At 33.1% G+C, this 25,122-nt stretch overlaps 2 protein-coding genes and 1 non-coding gene across 3 annotated transcripts; 2 read left to right on the top strand and 1 right to left on the bottom strand.

The window, feature by feature from the left end:
- Positions 1 to 3,406: 3,406 nt before the first annotated feature.
- Positions 3,407 to 3,488, bottom strand: TRNAS-GCU (transfer RNA serine (anticodon GCU)). Its single transcript has one exon. It is a non-coding gene; the product is annotated as a tRNA-Ser (tRNA).
- Positions 3,489 to 5,737: 2,249 nt separating this feature from the next.
- On the top strand, positions 5,738 to 13,410 carry LOC129900958 (uncharacterized). Its single transcript, XM_055976053.1, has 6 exons — positions 5,738 to 6,022; positions 11,315 to 11,355; positions 12,188 to 12,304; positions 12,478 to 12,583; positions 12,748 to 12,793; positions 13,157 to 13,410. The coding sequence occupies exons 1-6, from the start codon at positions 5,747 to 5,749 to the stop codon at positions 13,321 to 13,323; spliced, it is 753 nt and encodes a 250-aa protein (XP_055832028.1). The 5' UTR covers positions 5,738 to 5,746; the 3' UTR covers positions 13,324 to 13,410.
- Positions 13,411 to 21,473: 8,063 nt separating this feature from the next.
- Positions 21,474 to 21,833, top strand: LOC129899815 (uncharacterized). The gene has a single exon (XM_055974826.1). It carries the CDS (start codon positions 21,474 to 21,476, stop codon positions 21,831 to 21,833), a length of 360 nt encoding a protein of 119 aa, XP_055830801.1.
- The last annotated feature ends 3,289 nt before the right edge of the window (positions 21,834 to 25,122 follow it).

The following is a 25,122-nucleotide window of genomic DNA, read 5'->3' as shown; positions in this document are numbered from 1 at the left end:
TGTAACAAATGGATCATTTGAACCTTTTTGAATAAAATTAATGGTGCTTATAGGTTGAGAAAAAACTAAAGGGGCTAAAGTTTTATCCGGCACTTTTAAACCGCACAATAAAAAGCAATATAATGATATTTGATTAAATACATTATATTTTTTTAAAAAAAAATTGATGTAAATATACTAAAAATATTTTATTGTTGTAAAATCATGTCATTAAAAATAAATAAAAAATCTAAAATTGAATTATTTTAAAATATAAAAATTATATAAATCTTTTTTTGATATATTAAAGGAGGAATTATAACAAATAAAATAGATATCAAAGTGTACATATATTTGATTTTAGAACCATCATTTAAGCTCTATTCATAGTACGTAAAAATTTGTAAGCCAATCTACATTAAACAACTTCAAACATGTGATGTCATATGATTGAAATTCAAATACATATAACTTAAGTTCAATTATTTTTGAGGTTTTATCGCATTGCCAATTTGAAGTTGTTCTAAAATGGATAATACTTATAAAATTTTAAAAAAATACAAATTAAATAATAATGTCAAAAAATTTTCACTAAAATATAACATTAGAGTACCCATTTTCAAAAGTGGTCAATTGATGAACATTGATTGTTGTAGAATGGTTATCATATCTTCATTCTTAATCAAAGATTTAAGATTCGAGCAGTTAGAAAAAATTGTTAGAATTATTACCCTCAGAATTGAATCCAAATTTAATTAGAATTCATGCTTATATTGAACACGGGAAAAATAAAAATAAAAATAAGTGGTCAACTTGACATTTGATGCCCCAATTTGGCCATCCAATTGTGTGAACTGTTTAAGGAAAATGGGCAAAAGCTATAGCATCTTCAATTTGTGGCTTGTTTTACATACGTAATATTTACTCCATGTTACTTTTACCACAAATAAATAAGGCGGAATCCATCGGTAGCCTCTTAAAGTTGGCACGAACTTTCACTTAGACATCTCAACTAACATTTGTTCATTTTAGACACCTCAAGTAAGGTTCTGATGTGTCATTTTGACACTTTGTGATGACTTGACACATTGCGTGTGTTGCACCCATTTTGAGCGCGTGAAGACCATTTTTTTAAAATATATTTTTTTATTATTTTTTTCTTGTTCTTCTTCTTCTCCATTTTCTAGATGTTTTCCTCCATAACTTTGGACCTTGATTTTGTAATCTCATTGTCATTGCCTAGATCTAGTTCTTGTTTTCCTTCTATTGTTAATTAGTAACTGATTTTTTAAAAGTAAAGTAGAAAAAATTATATATTTATAAAAGAAAATTTTCAAAATAGTTCTTTTAATAGTGTTTCTTGAGAAAACAATATGGGTGGGGAAGGAGTTGGCGTGGGTGGAGGTGGAGAAGACGACAACGACTAGGTGGGGTGGGTGAAGAAGACAACTAGGTGGAGGTGGTTTTTTTTTTTTTTGAAAATCACTTTTTTTTTAGAAGATGAATTTCTTTTTTTTTTAATTATTATTTGGGTAAAAAATTCCATATGTCATCAAGTTAATGACCATTTTTTTTCTACTCAAAAGTCATTATTTTAAAATTATTTTTGATAGATATGCCAAGTGTCCTTATTTAATTGGTCACTTTGACACATCATCGGCAAGTGTATTACACACACTTTAGATATTTGGGTGATTGTAAAAAAAAGTGTCAAAATAACACATCGGAACCTTACTTGAGGTGTCTAAAATGAACAAAGCTTAGTTGATGGGTCTAAGTGAAAGTTGGTGTCAACTTTAGGGGCACCAATGAATTCCACCAATAAATAAATAAATAAAACAGACTATGATAAGTCATCATTAGTTTTTATTTATTTTATCAACATTTATTGATACGAAAAAAATAATTGTGAAGTTTCTGAAGGTTGTTATGGTGGTCATAATAAATGTAGTATATTTTAATAAAATTTTAAAAGTATTTATTCCCTTCCTTTTCAATAAAAAGTATAAAAAATAAACTAATTTAACAGTGTCTATTGATTTTAATAATGTAGTTGTCATACTCATAAAGTCTTAATCTCAATTCCAATCTTTTCTTGCCTATTAAATTAAGCTTGTCAACTTATTAGCATTACAAACGTACATAATATGAAATATCTATAATTTTGTCTCAACCTCCTTCTTAAATAATTTAGACATTGGAGTCTACCAATTCGTGTTGGAGTTACATTTGAAAAAAGAATAAATACGGAACAATTTTGTTACAACAAAAATAAGAATGAACCAAAAATATAATAGAAAAAAAAAACAAAGGAATTTTCCAAATTTTATTTTACTCGAAATGACATATAAGGTATAGACAGAATTACACACTATTTTCTTTCAAATTCTACTGTATAGTGATGATTTCACTCAAAATTAATGAAAAAGTCCTGATGAAAAACAGTTTAGAAAAGTCTAAAATAAATGAAAATTTTGGCAAATAATTACAGCTTGAGTGCTTGACTTGGACTCTACTTGTGAGTTGTTGACATTTATTTCTATGGCACCCAAAAGAGAACAACAAATAAAAATGTTTGACGCAATAGTTGCCGAGAAAGCTGGAATGAACATGACCGAGTCACCGCGTTTGGGCATGGCTTTATTAGGGGTAGGTGCTTTTTGCCACCCCACTTATGATATTTTTCTACTCCGATAATAATATATTCGATAAAATTTAGATATGTATAAAAATTGATCGAAAAGAATACTATTGACTTATTGATGTTTGGTTATTGTAGTAACAATTTTTAAACGATTTTGTAAATTAATAGTTATTTTAAGCGATTTAAAATTGTTGTTTTACCCCAAATACTCATATATACATTATTTAAACATTAACCGAAAATTAAATCATTAAGGATCAAGAATCGATTAACCGAAGATTGATACTAATTATCTTATTGATTCGGTTATCTATTTAGCATGATTACAAATTAAAAATCGATAATTAATATCTTATTAGTTTGTTTGTCGATTTAGTATGCTTACAAATCAGAATAGATAAATCGAATTGATAGTACTCAAAGATGGACCGACTCGACCAAGACACACCTTTAGTGAAATCTCACAAATGGAGTTTGAGGGAGGAAGGGGGTAGTGCGTACGTAAACCTTACTCCCTATCTTGGGAGGTAGAAAAATTATTTCCTATACAAAGACTAGTGTGTACGTAGACGTTACCCTTACCTTAGGAGATAAATATGTCGTTTGCGTTACACACTCGGCTCAAGAATAGGTATATTAAAGCAGATAAAAAAAACAAAAATGAAGAAACCATGACAAAATACTAAAATTATCATGACAAAACATGTTGAAAAAAACAAGAACACTACAACAGAATTTACGATAATCGAAGTATAAATAAATAGTGTAAAAAAAAAAACTATTCGTCGCCTGAGAGATTCGAACTCTCGCGGGGAAACCCCATGTACTTAGCAGGCACACGCCTTAACCACTCGGCCAAAGCGACTTATTTGTTCTTTGATCTAACCGTATCATTAAAGAACGTAACTAAACATGTTAGTTTAGTAAAGGTTTAATTTGACCAAACAAATTATAATACTGGAATTTTTTTTAACCATGTATACAACTCAAAAATTGTCCAACCTTCTGGCCTCATTTACTAGTGATATCACAAAACTAACGTAGCTTATGACTACAATTGTTTATTAAGATTTCTACGGACAGTGGCTGAGTTAGAATTTTTATTGAAGGAGATCAAAATATGAAGAAGTAAACACACAAAAAAGTCAAGAGATGAGGGGAGATGATTAGACTCTTCGCTTGATTTTATGCTCATTAAAATAAGCAAACGAGATTTTTTTTATTAATCAACAACAACAACAACAACAACAACAACAACCCAGTGAAATCCCACAACGTGGGGTCTGGGGAGGGTAGAATGTACGCAGACCTTACTCCTACCAAGGTAGGACGGCTGTTTCCGAGAGACCCTCGGCTCAAAAAAGGCATAAAAGGGGGTCAGATAAGGTTAAGAAATTCAAAGCGCTATAGAAAAATAAATAAAGAAGGCATCACAGATAAAATAGAGTAATCAAAAGTACTGAAAGCAATAAATAGTAACAGAAATAGCAGAAATGAGAGTACAAAGAATTGTAATGTGCTAGTGCGCCTATGAATAGGGAAGAATAACGAGACTATGTACTAGCCTTCTACCCTAATGTGGGTCTTCCACAGCCTCCTATCTAAGGTCATGTCCTCGGTAAGCTGTAACTGAGCCATGTCCTGTCTAATCACCTCTCCCCAATACTTCTTCGGCCTACCCCTACCTCTTCTGTAACCATGAATAGTATAATTTTTCATCGAGTAAGGTTTAAATAAAACCCCTCAGTGCTACTTGGCTCCGTCCCTGCATTTAGATAATGTTTGTTAGTATTTATGAAGAATAAAATTTATTTTGAGACAAGTTAAGAATATTATCCTCAAGGATATTTAACCCCCTACAAAAAAATAATGTAATTGGGCATATCTCTTAAGATCCAACAAATTCTTCTAGTTATAAAGTGGGAGCATAAACAATATTTTTTATGAAAATAACCCCTCAAATAGCTATCTAATGACTACTTTTACTTCATTAAGTGTAAAATTAAATAATAAGTAGGTATTAAGTATAAAATTTATAAAAGATTTTATTCTATGAATTTCATGTGTTTATGCATGAATGAAGGAGATTTTTATTTTTATTTTTAAACAAGAAAAGATGGTTGCGTATTCTTTCAAATTTCAAACTCTAGTGTATTGAAACATGTATATAAACCCATGGAAGTTCCTATGTGGACCTTGTCTTGATATTGTTCTCATCATTTGAGAACATATGCCATAGTATCTCACCTTCAATTATAGCTTTTAAAAGTTCTAAAGAGAAATTTAAGAAGAAAAAGGAAACATTAGAACTCTATACAATTGATATGCTTTTGTTTTTTGCAATTAATAATCAAAACTAATTCACATTGTGTATGATTTACTAAGGGGAAAAAATCTTACATATTTTGAAAGCTTAAATTAAAATTTTTTAGTTAAAAAGTATAGGCGTCTCATCTATTCATTCAGACTCATAAATAGTTACAAAATTATCACGTGTATCTAAGTACATAGATCTTTTCTTTGAAACAACAAAGTAGAAAATCACTTTTCTATAATTGTATGCATTTTTTTTGTTGATATTTATCATTTTTTTCTTGAACTCCAATAGTAAATTGACACACATTTGATGGATTTTTAATTTTTTTTTTGTACAATCATAATAATGATTTTAACTATTATGCTCACGAAGGATAGTTTGTAGTCGAGAGCTATAGTTATAAAGTATCATTAAAAAAAGTACTTGAAATTGGTATTTGTGGTGTTTGAACATAAATCTCACTTTAAATATATATGTAATTTTATGAACTAGAGCTATTATTTCACTTAAAATATTTCTCAAATCAATTTTTCATATTTTAAATTCTTTATTCCAAGTTAAATTTGCAATAATCAACCAAATTATAAATAAAAAAATATAGATTCGAAAATAATATTTCAAGTTAATAATCAAAAAATTGATAAAATCTATCACCACCTTAAAACTCCAAAGATGAATTCGTAATTTCCAAAACTAAGTGGTATGTTTCTCACAAATTCATAAACTAAATGGGTGAAAATTTCAATTTTACTCTTTTTAATTTTCCAACATCCTCAATCTTCACGAAATAGCTGCCACCACCATAGATGTCTGCTTCTTGGTTATTTTCCACTCCTTGTTCGAAGATGAACTACCACCTCTGCTGCCACCGCCGTTGTAACCACCGCCTGATTTTCTCACCGCCGTTCTTATTTTCCAGCACCGGAAAACAAATAGTCACCACTAACAGCGCCAGCGTCTGTGCATTTACAAAACTCAAAGAAAGAGTCACTTTTGAAGAAGAAATCCCAAAAAGCAACTTTATTGCCATTGCTGGTCATATTCCAGACGAGGGTTCTGCTCAATTTTATTGTGAGGAGGAAGCACCACAACTTAAATTTGATATGATAATAAATAATAAAAATAAATTGGACACGAGAATTTTACGTGGAAACCCCTCAAACAGATAGAGGGGAAAAACCACGGGGTAGAAGGATTTTACTATGAGAATATGAGAATACACTGCTCTCAAATACAAGGAGAAAACAACAATTAACACTCCCCTCTTGTAAAAAGAACAACTACTAAAGAGGACACTCAAGAATACAATATTTATCTTGGTGTATAACTCTCTTTGTATTCTTATTCTCTTTTTCTGAATGACTTAAATGAAGGCAGAATGCCCTCTATTTATAAGAACCAAAAACGCATAAAAAAATTTTACGCGTTGCATTTGTTGACAACAGGCTTTGTTGAAATGCTGCCTTTGTTGACTCTTTCATTTATGCATTTATTGACAGCAGCACAACAACCTTTGTTGACTCTTTCATTCTTCCACTTGAAGATTTAATTGAGAATCAATTAGTCTTCACACCATCCTTTCTACCCAATTACTGCAATGTTACATTTATGCTAGGCCAATAGAAGATCGACACCATATGAACTTATTACTGTTGATTGGCTTTGTAAACATATCTGCTAGGTTGTCATTGATGTGAATTTTTTAAATGTCCACACTGCCTTCTTCCACCTTCTCACGAACAAAGTGATACTGAACTCGTATGTGCTTTGTCCTTGAATGAAATGCTGGATTCTTTGCAAGATGCAAAGTGCTCTGACTGTCACAAAACAGAGCAACCTTCTCTTGTTTGTGCCCAAGCTCCTCCAATAACATCTGCATCCATATTGCCTCTTTGCTCGCTTGTGTAGCTGCTACATATTCTGCTTCAGTCATAGATGTAGCCACGATAGATTGCAGTTTTGAAACCCAGCTTACAGCTCCTCCAACAAGAGTAAACACATAACCTGTGGTAGACTTACTTTTATCAAGATTACCTGCATAATCTGAATCAACATAACCTTTAACAGTAAAGTCTGATCCTCTATAACATATTGCAACATCTGAGGTACCCTTGATGTATCTCAGGATCCTCTTAACAGTATTCCAATGCTCTCTACCAAGATTAGCCATGTATCGACTGATCACTCTCACTGCTTGTGCAATGTCAGGTCTTGTACATATCATGACAAACATTAAACTTCCCACTGCTGATGCATACGGTACTCGAGACATCTCCATCCTCTATGCTTCATTGCTAGGACTCATACTTGAGGATAACTTGAAATTAATAGGAAGTAGGGTAGAAATTGACTTACAATCTTGCATCTTGAAGCGTCCAAGATTTTCTTCAAGTAGCTCTTTTGAGAAAGCCAAATCTTCCTATTATTTCTATCTCGGTGAATTTACATTCCTAGAATCTTGTTTGCTGGTCCCAAGTCCTTCATTTCAAACTCCCTAGCCAACTGTGCCTTTAAATTTGTAAGATGATCTTTGTTGGGGCCTGCTATCAACATGTCATCAACATACAACAGTAAAATAACAAAATCTTCATCACCAAATCTCTTGTAATAAACACAAGGATCTGAACTATGTCTGTTGTATCCAAGGCTTATAATGAAGGAATCAAATCTCTTGTACCAACATCTCGGCGCCTGTTTGAGACCATATAGAGATTTATTCAACCTGGAAACCAAGTTCTCCTTTTCCTGTTCTTTAAAACCTTCTAGTTGGAGCATGTAAATTTCTTCTTCAAGTTCTCCATGAAGAAATGTAGTTTTGACATCTAACTGCTCCAATACAAATCAAATGTAGTACACATCGTCAGGACCACTCGAATTGTTCTGAGTCGAACCATCGGAGAAAATATCTCATTAAAGTCTATACCTTCTTTCTGAGCGAATTTTTTCACCACCAATCTTGTACGATACTTCTCCACTTGATCATTACCATTGCGTTTGATCTTGTAGACCCATTTGTTTCCAATGGCCTTCCTTCCATGTGGTAATTGAACAAGATCCCATGTTTTATTTTTATGAAGAGTTTCAATTTCTTCTTGCATTGCTGCCATCCACAGAGATGATTCTTGGCCTTTCATAGCCTCGTGAAAGGTTAAAGGTTCTCCATCTTCTATTAATAGACAGTATGCAACATTGCCTTCCATAGAATAATCTGAGTGCCAAGCTGGTTCTCTTCTCTCCCTAGTTGACCGTCGAACTTGTGGAGTTTCGATCTCAGCTTGCTTTGGTTCTTTGTGCTTTGGTACCGCTTCAAAAGAAACTTGAACTTTTTTTATTTTTTCAACTTCAACTGTAGTAGTCTCTGATTTTTCTTTTGCTTATATCTTGTTTTCAATAAATACAACATCCCTGTTGATTACCACCTTGCGGGCAGTGGAATCCTACAAGTGATACCCCTTGCCTCCATCAGCATACCCTAAGAAAATGCATTTCCTAGATTTTGGATCCAACTTCAATTTTTTGGGGGTGTTGTACATAACATAAGTAGGACTTCTGAATATATGTAAGCGAGAATAATCAGCTGGTTTTTCTGTCCATATCTCCATTGGCGTTTTCAGATCAATTGCGGTTGATGGTTACCGATTGATCACATAACAGACGGTTTTGACTGTTTCTGCCCAGAATTGTTTTTCCAACCCTGCAGTTGCCAACATAGCTCTTGTTAGTTCCAACAAGGTTCTGTTCATCCACTCTGCTACTCCATTTTGTTGTGGAGTATATGCCACCGTGAACTGTCATTTAATACCTTCTTATTTACAGAAGTTATCAAATTCATCACCAGTGTATTCTCCTCCATTATCTGTTCTCAAACACTTGATCTTTTTCTCAGATTCAAGTTCCACCCGCGCTTTGAACTGTTTGAAAACTGAAAAAATATCTGCCTTTCTCTTGATTGGATACACCCAACTTCTCCTGGAATAATTATTGATAATGACACGAAATATTTTGCTCCTCCTAGGGACTCCATCGGTGCTTGCCAGACATCAGAGTGGACCAGATCTAATATTTCCTTACTTTTAGAAGAGGAACTGCTAAACTTCAGTCTATTTTGCTTACTGGTAACACAATGCTCACAAAAAGGTAGTGAAACCTTTTTGAGCCCTGGAAAAAGCTTTTGCTCAACAACAATCTTCAAACCTCGTTCCGACATATGGACAAGTTTACCATGCCATATCATCACTGATTCTTCAAATAAACTTACTGACGCGGTTGATATTTCTCCTTCTTGGTGTGTTTCACCTTTAAGCACATATAGATTTGCAGCAAGTTTTTCCTCTTTCATCACTACAAGCGCTCCTTTGGATATTTTCATGACTCCACCATGAGTCTTATATGAACATCCATTATCATCTAATTATCCCAAAGACAATAGATTCTTTCTCAAGTCTTTTACATATCGTACCTCCTGGTTGGTGCGTATCGTTCCATCATACATTTTTATTTTGATGGACCCAATTCCAATAACATCCAAAGCATGATCGTCTTCCATGAACACAGACCCTCCTGAGATAGGATTATATTGGTGGAATCATTCTCTCCGGAAGTCATGTGCCATGTTGCTCTATGTCCATGATCTAGACATCAGTGAAACGTTTTCTGCCTTCATTAGTTGATATTGCTTCACTACATAAAATATCGCCATCATCCGAGGTACATGCAACATTTCCTTGAGCATTTGATGGCTCAGTGTGTTCACTCTTCTTTTTGAATCGACAATCTTTCTTGAAGTGCCCTTTCTTGCCACAGTTGTAACACTTGATATTCTTCTTACTTCTTGATTGAGATCTACCATAATTGTGAATCCCACTGGGGCCACGTTCCATTGGTCTTCCTCTCACCATCATCAAAGCTTCAGCTTGCTGCGAACTTGCTTGTCTATTTTTTTTTATGTTTGCATCGATTTTCTTCTTCTAAGACAGCGGCTGCAATTTTATCGAAAACTAGACTGTTTGTATTGTTCATCAGGTTGATGATGAGTTGATCATACGAGTCAGACAGACTTTGAAGTAGAAGCTCCGCACGTTCAGTCCCTTCTATTTTGCAACCCATTGTTGTAAGTTGCAAGAATAGAGTATTCAAAGTATTGATGTGTTCAGTAACCGATATGGATTCTGCCATTCGAAGAGTATACAATCTTTTTTTTAAGAAGATTTTATTATGCAAAGATTTGTCCTCATACAATTCCGTAAGAGTATCTCATATTTCCTTCGTCGTTCACTTTTCAGCCACACTAGACAACACTTGATCAGCTAGTGCCAAGTGTAGATTAGCAACTGTGTTGCTGTCTATGTCGTTCCATTTGTTGTCATCAACAAAGTCTGTGGGTCTGCCTTCAATTGCAGCTAAGCAATTGCCTTTTCTCAATATCGCTTTTATTTTCATTTTCCATAATGAAAAATTAGTCCCATTAAATTTTTCAACGTCAAACTTTGTTGTATTCGATATTGCTATTTGCTTCACACCCTTCTAGATCATTTTTGAATATTTTTGCAAATAATCGTGTCAAACTGTACCGCCACAGAAATTTACTATTTATGTGAATAGTACTTTTCACCGAATTTACTATTCACAAAAATTTACTATTACGAATAGTATTTTCGCATAAAACAGGCAGAATAACCGAGGGCTCTGATACCACTGTTGTGAGGAGGAAGCACCACAACTTAAGTTTGATATGATAATAAATAATGAAAATAAATTGAACATGAGAATTTTACGTGGAAGCCCCTGAAACAGATAGAGGGAAAAAACCACGGGTTAGAAGGTTTTTACTATTCAAATATGGGAATACACTGCTCTCAAATACAAGGAGAAAACAACAATTAACACTCCTCTCTTGTAAAAAGAACAACTACTAAAAAGGACACTCAAGAATACAATATTTATCTTGGTGTATAACTCTCTTTGTATTCTTATTCTCTTTTTCTGAATAATTTAAATGAGGACAGAATGCCCTCTATTTATAAGAACCAAAAACGCGTAAAAAAATTTTTGCACGTTGCATTTGTTGACAGCAACCTTTGTTGAAATGCTGCCTTACAACAACCTTTGTTGAAATGCTGCCTTTGTTGACTCTTTCATTTATGCATTTGTTGACACCAGCACAGCAGCCTTTGTTGACTCTTTCAATCTTTCCTTTCTTATGAGGTACCCTTTTGGTTTCTGTGCTCTTTTCGGTGTATTGATTGTGTAAAGATTGAATCTTTGATATTTGTTGATTCTTGAAATTGTAATCTTGAATTTGTTTATGAGGATTTGGTTTAGTTGGGGTTTTGGTTATGTTTTTGTTATGATTACTGATTGGATTTTGATTTTAGGTACGAGATCCTAGAGCTACACATAATTGTTGGGCGTACAAGGTATGTTCTTGTGGCCAAAATCATGTTTTTATTGATATACAATATAAATAGCGTAATTTCACAAGTGGGGTTTGGGGAGGGTACCGGGGAGGGTAGAGCAGAGTGCATGCAAACCTTACTCCGTTAGGTGGAGGTAGAGAGGCTCTTTCTGCAAGACCCTCGGCTGCAAAGCAATGTTTTTATTGATATACAACATACACAGTGTAATTCCACAAGTGGAGTCTAGGAAGGGAAGAGTAGAGTGTATGCAGACTTTAGTCCTACCTCGTGGAGGTAGATAGGCTTTTTTCGGAAAGTCCTTAGGCTCAAGTGCAGAAAAGCAATGTTTTTTTGCTATAGGTTAGAAGTATTTCAGAATTGATGAACAAAAAGTTGTTTCATCATAAAAAAGGAGCTGCGTTTGTTGAAACACTATCAAGCTTATGCTACTGGTATTGTGATTGAAGTATAGTTGATACATTGGTTGGTTGAGAAAATATGATTGAGTTAGGAACCGTTTGGTAGGAATGTTTAATTAAGTGTGTTATCCCGGTATAAAAATTGGATTGAATCTATCATATATTTAGTTGAGGGTATTACCTGTAACCAGGATACCTTTGTGGGATAGATAATCCTGATTATAATACCAGGATAGCCTAGTTTTGAACCAAACAACCCTTAGTGACTAGCATTTTGAGTCACAATTGCTTCCATCTGTAATGATAACAACTGCTTATCTTTATATGGACATTTAAGAAATAGAGTCTCTAGTTTTAGGATTCTCCGAATTTGTGTAATATTATTCTTGGCTCTTATCTTACATGCCAAAAATGTAATTATTCGTTCTGTGTGGGTTGGAGAACAATATCGGACTAATGATGATGGCGAACCATCTGGTACTGCTGGCAAGGCAATACATTCTGCAATTGCATCCTCAGGATTGGATAGAATCATGGTTGTTATTATCAGGTACCACATTTATTCAGTAAATAGTGTTAGTACTTTCAGAATTCTTGTCAAAGGAGATGTAAAAAGACTTGCATCTTTTCTTGAGACCCAAAACGTTTCATACGCCTAAACTGGGAACGTTTCCAAGAAGTGAAAGTATGATATCTTTATCTTGTTGCTTTGCTGAATTGCAGGCACTTTGGTGGAATTAAACTTGGCACTGGAGGTCTAGTAAGAGCTTATGGAGGAGTAGCTGCAGAATGTTTGAGAAATGCTCCTACATGTCTCATAAAATCTAAAGTAATAAATTGCTTGAGCAGCTTTTATCCTCGTTCCTCCCTTGCCCATCGTGTATAAGCTTAATTTCAACTCCATGTTGATCCCCTATTCTTCTCATTGTGTTCTGTGCTTTTAGCATAAACCTGAGACCTACTTCTTAATTAAGCAATACTTTTTGGTTTTAGGTCCCGATGGGCTTGGAGGTTCCTTTTGAACTATTAGGAGTGTTTCAGAAAGAATGTCTCTCCTTTTTGGCAGGGTAACTTTTTACTTCAACTTTCCACATGACATGTTTAAGACCACAAACTTGAAGGAGATTTTGGTACATTCCACAAATCTTTAGCAGACCAAAAAATTCAAAAGTTTACTTTATTTTCTTAAACTCCGTGCCAAGTCAAAACCAGAAAAATAAATTGAAACGGAGGGAGTACTAATCTTTGTCAATGTCAATGTTGCTCTATTCAGTAATACTTTTTCGATTCTTCAGCTTTCATTCTTTTTTTGGTTCATTCTCTTAATCAAAACCTGGATGCTTCAAGAGCATAATTGGTGCACATTTACTTCCATTAATGCATTTCTGGGATTTTTTTCCGGATACGCAGCTACAGTCTTTCCAGGCAGAAGATATCAAGCAGGATTATGATGCCGGGAAAGATGGAGTCACCATGGTCACATTCAAAGTTAATTTTGACCGTGCACAAGGTTTAGAGGAAGCTATTAAGGCCAACTGCAGTCGTGACATTGTATTCTACAAACGCTAGAATTTTTCCATATTACTTTGTCTGATAGTTTTAGTTCCATCCTGATGGAACTTATGGAGATCTGAAATACCTTCTGCTCCAGAAACAAGCTGCTCGTCGAGATGGTTAATAACATTTCCTCATTCTTGAAAGGATGGCATTGCTTTTGTTGACTCCAAAGTCTGAGCTGACTAGCTCTATACCTGATGAATCCCTGAGATCCAGTGGCGCACAGTTTGACAGAGTCATTATAGGAGACAGCATGAGAGGTGGTATGTCCTCATTTGCTCATATATTCATACAGCTTCTAGAAATACATACTTGTACAGTCTTCCCATACTTTTTGTTTTTTTCTATCTGTTATTTTTGTTATTATTTGTTGTTTCTTGTATTTTCGATACTCCTTTTTGTGAATTGCTTAGGATTATTTTTTCTTAAGCCAAGGGTCTATCGGAAACAACCTCTCAATATCTGAGGTTAGTACAACACTGCATATGGTATAACTTCTTCTTGCTAGTTCATATGAAAGAACTATTCTGAATTGGTCAAATGGCACCATATAGACTCAATTGCTAACAACTCTATTTCACACCGATGTAGGACTCTTTTAACAGACAGCATGCCCATGACTAGACATTTGGGACGTGTATAATTATATAACATGAGGCTCAATATCGAGTAAACTAGATTCAACGTCGATCTGAATTAGCTTGATTCCAAAATAAATTATTATTTTGTTGAAAATTTCAACTATACTTTGTATAAGTCCTAAAAATGACTATTGGTGCACTTTTCTCCTAATAAGAACAAAGACTTTAATAATTTTTACTATATATTTTAGATCACAAGTTAGAAAATTTTAAATATTACGTCCTTTCATATTTTTTTGGAATTAATTTTGTTAAAAATTCTGACTTCATTATTTTCACGCTGACTTCATTATGTCGAAAATGAGAAACTGCAAAATATCGACACCAAGATTCCACGTGTAAGGCCTCCAAATGCACCACGTAGCTTAAACCTAAGCTTTTCTTCTTGCAAGTCCCATAATCAGTTTCGTCATTCGATAGATAAAAGTTTTTAAATTTATACTTTTTTCGATTTCAATTTATGTGTCATTATTCAAAATTTTATTTTATTTTATGTGCGTTTCATTAAAAAAAAAATATAGGTAAAGGATATTGGATGGATGGACAATCCATTAAAAAATGTTATTGACGAGCGGAATGTCTATTGAAAATAAAAAAGTTCGCAATTTTTTTTTAGTGTATCTTAATCAGTCAGAAATTTCTTTTTGAGGAGTCAAATTTCGAGGAAACTAGGATATTCGTTCAGAATTAGCGATTTTCTTATTAGTTTTAGTCTCTATTAATAAAATGTAACTTTCAATATTCAGAAATTCGTTAATTATTTTTATATTATTATACATGACTTATTTAAGACACAAAATTTAAAAATATTTTTGATATATTATAATATTTTTTATTTGTAAAAATATATTATAAGAATATTTTTTTTTACTTTCTTAAAAATTTATACAGTCAAAATTAAAACACATAAAATAAAACATCGAGATAGAGTTTAAGACAGATCATCACTAGGAAACACTTGAGATTTTACGTCTTGTAGTGGGATTTTTTGGTAGTGTGTGTCTTACTTTTCTTTTGTCTTAAATCTGTATAGAGAAGAATGCAACATATATTTGATATTTAGAAATTTATATTTTTAATATTATAACATGTCAAAGATTACAAGATTTAAGTATATTTTAATATATTATACACAAATATCTCTTAATGTTATTGTTTTGATTTTGTAAAAATTGCATAAATATAGTCTAAATTATGTTAGATTCACAATAACAATAACTAATTTGTGTAATTTCAATTTTCTATAAGTGGAGTTTGAAGAAAATACGAAATGTATATATATACAGACTTTATTTCTACTTTTAAAAAGTAAAAAAGGTTGTTTATTAAAAATTCTCAACTCAAAACAAGAAAAAAAAAGGCGATAGTAACAAACAAAATAATAACAAGATAAGAAGATGACCTACTGAGGCTAAGGAAATCAATTACAAGTAGTAATAAAAAATCAAGAATAAGATTAAACAAAAATAATACTAATACTCTAAAAACGAGAAAAGAAATACATTGAGTTACTCACTAATCTTTTATTCTAATTTTTGAATTTCACACTCTCCTACATCTTCGATAAACTGAAATGGAAACAAAACTAAAAAATAAAATGATTGTTGGTGAAGTTAACTCTTAATGATTTAGAGCCCGTTTGGATGGATTTTAAGTTGGTCAAAATCAACTTAAAACCCCTTTTTAGTTTTTGAACGTGTTTGCCTAATGCTAACTTTAAGCCATAAAGTTCTTAAAGTCAGTCAAAAATGAAAAGTTAGAATTTCTAATTTTTTTTTTCTAAGTGCTTAAAACCATTTTGTTTGACCATGAAAATTACTTTTATATCCCTTATATTTTAACTAAATTCCCAATCTATCATTTTTATTCTTTTAAACCTAAAATTCAAACACTTATTTTCAACATAAGCACTTTTATCCAAACACTCAACTGATTATTTATAAAAATAACTTTCAGCACTTCAAAGTTCTAAAAACACTTCATACATAAAAATTACTTTTTTTAAGCCCATCCAAACGGGCTCTTAATCACTTCATTATATTTTAAGTCACAAGTTTAAATTTCAAGTATAACATCATTTCATATTTTTCTGGAGTTGATTTTTAAAATTAAATGACAATTTTAACTATAATATCATCTCATTTTTTTTGGAGTCAATTTTATTAGAATTTCTGACTTCGCTGCTTCGATGCTTACTTCACTATGTTGAAAATGATTAACAAAAAACTCCTAGATCGACACCAAAATTGACTATATGAAGATATTGACAAGATAACCTTACTTGTTTCCCATAATCAGTTCGTCATGCACAAGAGAAAGTTATTTCCAAACAAATTTATGCTTTCTTCGTTTTAATTTATGTGACATTATTAGAAAAAATATATTATTAAAATTTGACTCATTAATAAAAAATATTGGATCAGTAATCCATCAAAAAGGTTATCGATGAACTAGATCTGACAGAACATACATTCATTAAAAACTTTTAATGAAATCATTGATTTTTTGTACTTGTGTTAGTTCATAATCGATTAGTCGAATTCGAAAAAGATGCCCATCGAAAATTAACACTTCTTTAAATAATGTGTCTTACTTTTCATTTTATTTAATTAATTTGTTTATTTCTTTTATAACTTTTTATACTTAGAAACTCGTTATTTCTCATATCATACATGATATATTACAGACAATAATTAGATTTAAACCTTTAATGACATTTTAAGATATTATGCATGACTTTAATTTAAGATTAAAAAACGATTCGTAACTTTTTAAAATTTCATATTCAAATATCAAATTAACACACATAAACATAAGATGAAATATCTGGAAATAGAGTTTAAAGTCAAGAACTCAAGATCAACATTATCAAAAATACGTAAGATTTTATGTCTTGTAGTGGGAATTTTTTGGTATAAATTGAGGCAAAGTTGAAAGCTAATTTCATTGTACTCTCAAAAGTTTTTCTTTGTTGGATAGTGAAAGAAAATATGAAGGTAAATAATAGCCAAATTATTCTGCTAGCACTTTTATGTGCTTCACTTTTTCTTGCTTCAGCTCTAGCAGTTGATGAGACTAAAGGTAATTAATATAAAGTGTTTAATTGCTATTTTATTTTTCTATATTTGAAGGCTTTTAATGTTAAATTTTTTATTTTACTCGCAATAATATATGTTATAATCATGAAAATGTCATGACACATCTGATCTACAACTAATGATATCCTTTGTATAAGTTGTGTTGAAAAATTCGTCCAAAATCCAGTAAGTTTTTTTTAATTTCTAGCATTCAAAAATAATTAATAAACTCAAACTTTGAATTTGTCTCTACGTACATACAATTTTGACGTGTGTCGAAAAGATTCAAATATTTCTTAAACGTTATGTTCAGTCAAATATTGCTATATGAAATGTAACCGAGAGGAGTACTAAGTAAATGAATTATTTATTGCATATTTATTAGTTCCATTCGTAAGAAATACTATATATTGTATGTATATATGTAGCAACAAATGAAGGCCAACTAAATGCTGCAACACAAGACCACCGCGGTGGAGGCGGTCGTCATGGTGGTGGTGGATATTATGGTGGCGCCAGTCATCATGGCCGTGGAGGCCACGGAGGCGGCGGTCATCATGGTGGTGGAGGCCACGGAGGTGGTGGTCATGGAGGCGGGGCGTACAAGCAAAATGAAGTCAACCGCCCTTAAATGAAGAACGTTTTCATAAATTAAAGAACTTTAAATTAATCTACTTCGTCCACTTTTTATAATATAGTCCATAATAAAAACTACGTACTTTTTTAATTTGGAGCTTCTAGCTTAGGCTTTAGCCTAATGAAGTTGCATGTGTTATGTGTAATAGAAATGATATAGTAAATATGAATAAATATCAGTGTTTAATTTATTTTTTCTGATTTCAAATTTCGTCAATAATTATTACTGTCTATACTTTTAAATAATTATGTATCTTACCATTAATTAAGAGTTTTCTGCATATATTGAGGAAGATATACTTGGATACATATATTTTTGCCATCAGGTACACTAAAAATAAGGAGAGAGGCGAGCAAGAAGGAGAAGGATCGAGACGAGCAAAACAGTTATGGATTATTCCAAATACATTCAAAATCACACTAAATACATGTATTCGTATGTATTTGGTGTGATTCACATGTATATGAGATACCATATACATAGGAGAATGCGAGTAAGGGAGAGGGAGGCGAGCGATATTTGTCTATGTATCTTAGATACATACGAATCTACTTGGATAATATATAGTGTATCTAGAACAAATTACATATAATATATAGTGTAGTCATTTTTCCCTTTTTAGATTGATAATAATTAAGTATTACTAGCTATTACAATAACAACATATTATAAATTAATACACATAAAATAAAACATCCAAAAATAGTACATATCTAGAGTCAAGATCATCATCACCAAGAACATAAGATTTTATGTCTTGTAGTGGGATTTTTTGGGTATAAATTAAGGCTAAGTTGAAAGTCATTCCATTGTACTCTCAAAATGTCACGCCCCGGGAGGGTACCGTAGGCGCGACCGGCACTCGAAAGCCATTTCTGGCCTTCAAGCGGACCACCTGATTCAGTCACACTATCATTCATTCACATTCACTCAGAGGAAGGCTCAATCATAGACACACTATTCATAATATAAGGGCCGAGGGCCAATCACTATCAACTCATCAAAACAGTTATAATAAGACTTCTCAAAATAGCAGTCCAACCTTATCACACTCTAGTCTATGAAGCCTCTATCAAAGTCTAGAAGGTGCCAATGACAAGCCCATGACTACTAATAATCAAAATAAAGGAAACGACAATAAAACTATATAAGAAATCTCAACATCCTCCGGAAACTAGGAGGACTCACCAACTAGCTGGGAGTGTATGTGGATCTTCAACGGAGCGTCAGTTGATGATCTCTAGTACCTGTCGCTACATCATAAATGGCATCAGTACATGGAATGTACGAGCATGTAAAATGGCCGAATGAAACAATATTAGAAGGAACCAAATCAACTCGGGAACTTCAACTCGGAAAGAAATACAACTCAACAAGCGTCCTAAGTCTAAAAAAGAATATAGCTTAGACGGGACCAAATCATATACAATCAACTCAATCAGACTCGGAGTACTACCAAGACCTATGTGGGAGTTTCTCTTACCCGACAATCATCACTTATGAGCCAGTGAAAGTACAACAAACCGACGTTGTTGCCGCGTCCGTTCATACTTTGCCAGAGTATGAACGAATCAACCAATCATGGATCAAATCCAACCAAGTCCTATAATGTCAGGACAATAAATTTGGGGAAGCATCCGACTTTAACGGTTCAATCCCCTCCTACGTTTGGCAACGTAGTTATTGGGTTCGAGTATGGACTATACTCTTACCCAATTTGGTGCTCGATACTCCTCCCAAGACTCAGTGCTCATAAAACTCCATCCAATTAACTAAATCAAATCATATCGACAAGTCTCATTACAACCTCGCCAGCTCATCAACTCTATCACAATCAAATCTCTCTCAATCATACTATCCGATCAATCTCAATCATATCTCTCAATAGTAGATTTAATGTGTATTTATAACAACATGTAAACCCATCCAATCGCTCCTCTATTCATTTAACAAATCTTTTTGGGACTCCACACAATTCCAAGGTTTTAAATCGACAATTCAAAATAAATAACATATTTAAGGAAATTAACATTTTTGTCATAATCCACATAATCAAGAAAATAAATAACACATGTTTAACAACCCATCTCCACCGATTCATGCTAATAAGAAGATTTTAGGAATTTCTTAGCTCAACAATATCAACACAACAAGAATCAAATTAATAGTAGGCGAGATTCATTCAAACATAAGCCTATCAAGAAACTCCATTCCTATGGATGTTTATTCTCAAAGAAGGTATAAGGCACATGGATGGACTCAACCCATGTTTTAGTTAGCCTTACATACCTTAGTGAAGACTTGAAGAAAACCTTGTTGTTGGGTCTTCAATGGGAACTTGGAGTCTTGAAGCTCTTGGGATAAATCTTTGTTGAAAATGGAGAAGAAGAAGAAGAAGAAGATGAAGAAGAAAGAGTTTTCTAGGGCTTTTATATAGAGAGAGTGGGGGCTGAAAATATGTCCCCAAAATGTTCAAGGATGATACATATATAATTTGAGACAATTCCCAAATTGCCCCTTCTCAAAAGTTCTGAAAAATAGGCTAAAATGCTCCTGGCATGATAGTGGCACGTCACGCCATTGCAGCGCCAGGCCGATTTCGCCTAAAAACCTGCACATCGGTTAGTGGTGCACCGCGCCAAGGACTAAACTACTGAGGCACATTCTTGGCGCGATAGTGGCGCGTCGCGCCCTTACAGCGCCAAGGCCATATTTTCTGGGTTCTGAAAATTGGCTTGAAAACCCTGCACACCTCGTAGTGGCGCACCGCGCCAGGGGACAAACTACTGAGGCGTGTTCCTGGCGCGATAGTGGCGCGTCGCGCCAAGCCTAGTTTTCCAGCAATTGCAACCCAGGCCTGAAATCCCTGCCGTGCTAGTTCGTCTTAGGATCGTTATATCTTTCGACTCCAAACTCCAAAAATTATCTTCTTGGTGGCGTTGGAAAGAAGACTCGACGACCTTTAATTTAATAGGTTGTGGGCCACCCAGATTGTCGTCTTTCAAAAGATAGGGTCGTTAGAAGTCGACCCCTTATACGAACTCATCCTAAAATTTAGCCATAACGAATCCTTTTGGACTTAGCTTGGTCCTAGGGGTCCTCTGTGACCCCACATCACCTCCAACACTCTTCAATTTCTCGGAGACTCATCTTAACTCATGCATATACTTCACAATACTCGAGTTCGACCCTACCCAATACAAGAAAGGTCCGAATCATAGGGAAAAATTTTGAGGGGTGTTACACAAAAATCTCTTTTTTGGAAAAATATGAAGTCTAATAATAACCTAATTATTCTGCTAGCACTTTTATGTGCTTCACTTCTTCTTGTTTCAGCTCTAGCTGTTGATGAGACTAAGGGTAATATAAAGTGTTCAATTGCTATTTTAATTTTCTTAAACATATGAATTTATTGTCTTACTTAATTAATCTATATAGTTCATGCATGCAATGACAAGAAATATAATATACTTCATTAATTTACTTGATACTTTTCACTTTTATTCAGTCCTAAAAGGAATATTGTTATTTTTCTATATTTGAAGGCTTTTAACGTTAAAATTTTCCTTTTACTCATAATAATAAGTTGTTATTATCATAAAAATGTCATGACACATTTGATCGGAAACTAAGAATATTTTTTTTATAAGTTGTGTTGAAATAAGCTACCTTTTAATTTCTAGAATTCAAAAGTAATTAATAAACTCAAAAGTTTGAATCCGCCTTAACCTACAAATTTGATGTGTGTCAAAAGGTTTAATAATTTTCTCAAACACATATCCAATCAAATATTGCTATATTAAATTAATGTGGTATGTAGCAACACAAGTCGACAGAGGCGGCGATCACAAGGGTAGAGGTAGCGGAGGCAGCGATCGCGAAGCTGGAGGTCGCGGAGGCGGAGATTGCGAGGTTGGAGGTAGCGGAGGCGATTGCGTGGGTGGAGGTAGCGGAGGAGGCGATCGCGGGGCAGGAGGTCGTGGAGGCGGCGATCGTGAGGGTGGAGGTAGCAGAGGCGATCGCGTGGGTGGAGGTAGCAGAGGCGGCGATCGCGGGGCTGGAGGTCGCGGAGGCGGCGATCGCGGAGCTAGAGGTCGCAGAGGCGGTGATCACGAGGGTGAAGGTCACGAAGGCGGCGATCATGGAGTGAGAGTCAACCGTCCTTAAATGAAGAACGTCATCGTAAATTAAAGAATTTCAAATTAAACTACGTACTCCATCCACTTTTTGTAATTTAGTCAATAATAAAAGCTATGTACATTTTTAATTTGGAGTTCTAGCTTAGCCTAATGAAGTTGCATGTGTTATGTGTACTGAAAATGATATATCAAATATGGAATAAATATCAGTGTTTTTTTTTCGATTTTAAAGTTCATCGATAATTATTTTTTATGTTATATTATAAAATAGAAGAAGATATATATGAAACAAGATCGATCAGGACGATGTTGATAATCTTTAAAGGAGTTTAGTCGAATATATTAATTGTACTAAAAATCTTTACATCACAAGTATAGTTACCGATTTTATAATCGTGATTAAGTGATTTGATAATGTACAAAAATAAATAAATGAATTATAGATTAGTGAATAAAGGATAAGCTCAACTTATTATTATTATTTTAATTATAAAAAAACAATATTATGGTCAAATAAAAATTGGTCGAGAGACGGGATTCAGATCAAAATTTTATTTTCTTTTTGTCTGAAACCTTGAAATATTTACCATTTTTAAACATACTTTTATTTTATTACCATTTTTAACAATTACTAACAATACTTTAATTAAATAAGACATTATATACACTTTTTATTTGGGGAAAAGGAAAAGGGCTTCATTATCTGTTTTCTCTTAGGGCTTTTTCTTCATTTTTCTGGCTCTCTCTCTTTCTCTTCTCTTAGGTCTTCTCTTCATTTTTCTGGCTCTCTCTCTTTATCTTCTCTTAGGGCTTCTTCATTTTTTCCTTATTCTTTCATCTTTTTGTTTGTTTCAGACGGAATTCGTAGGTTTTAGGTGCACAATTGTAATGGAAGGTCAGAAATCTCCTAGAAGAAGCCCACGAATTTGAATTGTTGATTCAACCGGTGGTGGTGAAGTGAATAGCGGTCCTACTTTTAGTTTGAGAATTTCTGCAAATCAATCTCCAGAAGAAGTTGGTGGTGAGGTTAATCAAAATTTTCAAGTAATGCATGTGAAAAAAAAAGGGCAGTAGAAGTAAGAAAAATACCACTGAGTTGAGTTTTAAATCTAAATCGAAAAGAAAATGAGTTGATATTGCATCGACATCTAAGAAAGTTGTTGACAGCGATGATGATTTTGAGGATTTACCTCCTCAATTTCAGTCAGAGAAAGTGAGACCTACCGTTGCTCAGGAGAAGAATCCAAAAACTCGAAATCGATTGTGCAAAAATACGATTCTGCCGGAGAGTCTATAGCCGGTATGTCATTCTACCAACACATTATTTAACTGATAGTATTTTTAATTTGTTTATGTGTATTTTCTTAGTTTGTTGTTGTTTCGAACTTGTGTGCTAGATGTTGAAGAAAAAATTGTGTATTTGATACTTTTATTATAGTCTAAATTTATTTGCTCGGGTTTATTATATCAGTGATTGTTGGGAGTTTTGCTAGGAATTGTTAGATCTTTTGTGTTGCAATTTATTTATTTTTTAAAATAAATAAATATAAATGAATTAAACTTTGAACTAAAATGTATTACACATACATTAAAATTAAATTAGAATAGTATTTTTGTATTGGTCTTATTAAACTCTATAGTATTTTTCTAATGATTTTATATATTAAATTTTGTAGGAACTGTGGAATTTTTGTGGCTGCATTTTCGGAGTTAGTGAGCAATGGCCAGAATATTGCAAATCTACAACTAAGTGCAGACAGTCTCCGAAAGAGGTTTGGTGCTCTACTATGAGAATATCCAGTGAAGAAGCAAAAGAGTAACCTTCAAAGTGAAGACGAAAGACCACATAAATAAAAAAATGTAGTTATATTAGTTAAATATCTATGAAAACTATGTTATCTAAACACAGTTTATAACTGATGTATTAGTTGGGTTTTGAAGATTGTTTTGTGCTATCTTTTTTAAGATGATTTTTGTTCATGTAAAATACACTTTTAATATAGTTTTTTATTCATATAAAATATATCTTTTTTTTATAATGCAATACATAGCTACGTTAATGTTAAAGTGTTGCAGTAGTGTTATCAAACTGGAACCTGCATTATGAATTAAACTTGAATGAAAAATGAATGAAAAATAAATTACATACATATTAAAGTTGAATTAGAATAGAATTAGACACGAATGAAAAGTGTAGCTAATGAAAAAGCCTTCAGTGATCTATAGAAACACAAAAATGAATTACATACACTAAAATTAAATTAGAAGAGAATTACACACGAATGAAGATTGTAGCTAATGAAAAAACCTTCAGTGATGTGTTTCAATAGTGTTATCAAACTGAAACCTGCATTATGAATTAAACTTGAATGAAAAATGAATTAAATTTGAATGAAAAATGAATTAAACTTGAATGAAAAATAAATTACATACATATTAAAGTTGAATTATAATAGAATTAGACATGAATGAAAAGTGTAGCTATTGAAAAAACCTCCAGTAATCCATAGAACACAAAAATGAATTAGACTTGAACTAAAAATGAATTATATACACACTAAAGTTGAATTAGAGAGAATTAGACACGAATAAATATTGTAGCTAATAAAAAAAACTTTCAGTGATCTATAGACCACAAAAAATGAATTAAACTTGAACTAAAAAATGAATTCTTGTAGAAAGCTAATGACCTGAAACAAACAGAGTTTATTCTTTATTTCAAATGTCATTCTTTATTCTTAATCCAAAGGCCTAACATTCTTGCAAGTCTTCCTGTTGTGACCTTGTTGTCCACAATTGCTGCATGTTATTTTTAATTTTTTGAATCTATGTTCTCTCAATTACGTGTGTCTTTTATATTTTGGCCTCCCAAGAGGTCTCTTTCCAAGTGGTGGAAGTACAACCTCTTCAAGAACTTGTTTGAACAAGTTGTCTCATGAATTCTAGGAGGTGCAAGACTGTAAGAACTTTGGCATGTCTTGTTCTTGAATTGACTGATTCTGCAATGTTTGATGTCATCATCCAAGTCCTATTTACTTGAGCATGAACACGTGACCATTTATTGTATCCAATGTTCAACAAGTAGTATTTAATCCTTTTGTGTATCTTCTCAACAATTGTCATATGTTGATTAAACTCTACTGTGGTGTATGTTTTTGCCATAGAGTAGAACAATTCCGTTACCTTTTGCTGACTCTTTCTGAAGATTTTCATTATGTTTTGCAACAAGTGCCATATACACGCGAAATGGGGTATTTCATCATAGACAATTGAAGTTGCCTTAATAATGCTGGCATCCCTATCCGAAATGATACACA

The sequence above is a fragment of the Solanum dulcamara genome, chromosome 8, assembly GCF_947179165.1.
Source record: "Solanum dulcamara chromosome 8, daSolDulc1.2, whole genome shotgun sequence".
Classification (NCBI taxonomy): domain Eukaryota; kingdom Viridiplantae; phylum Streptophyta; class Magnoliopsida; order Solanales; family Solanaceae; genus Solanum; species Solanum dulcamara.
Note: the sequence above shows the minus strand (reverse complement) of the source record. Positions and strands in the feature narration are given on the sequence as shown.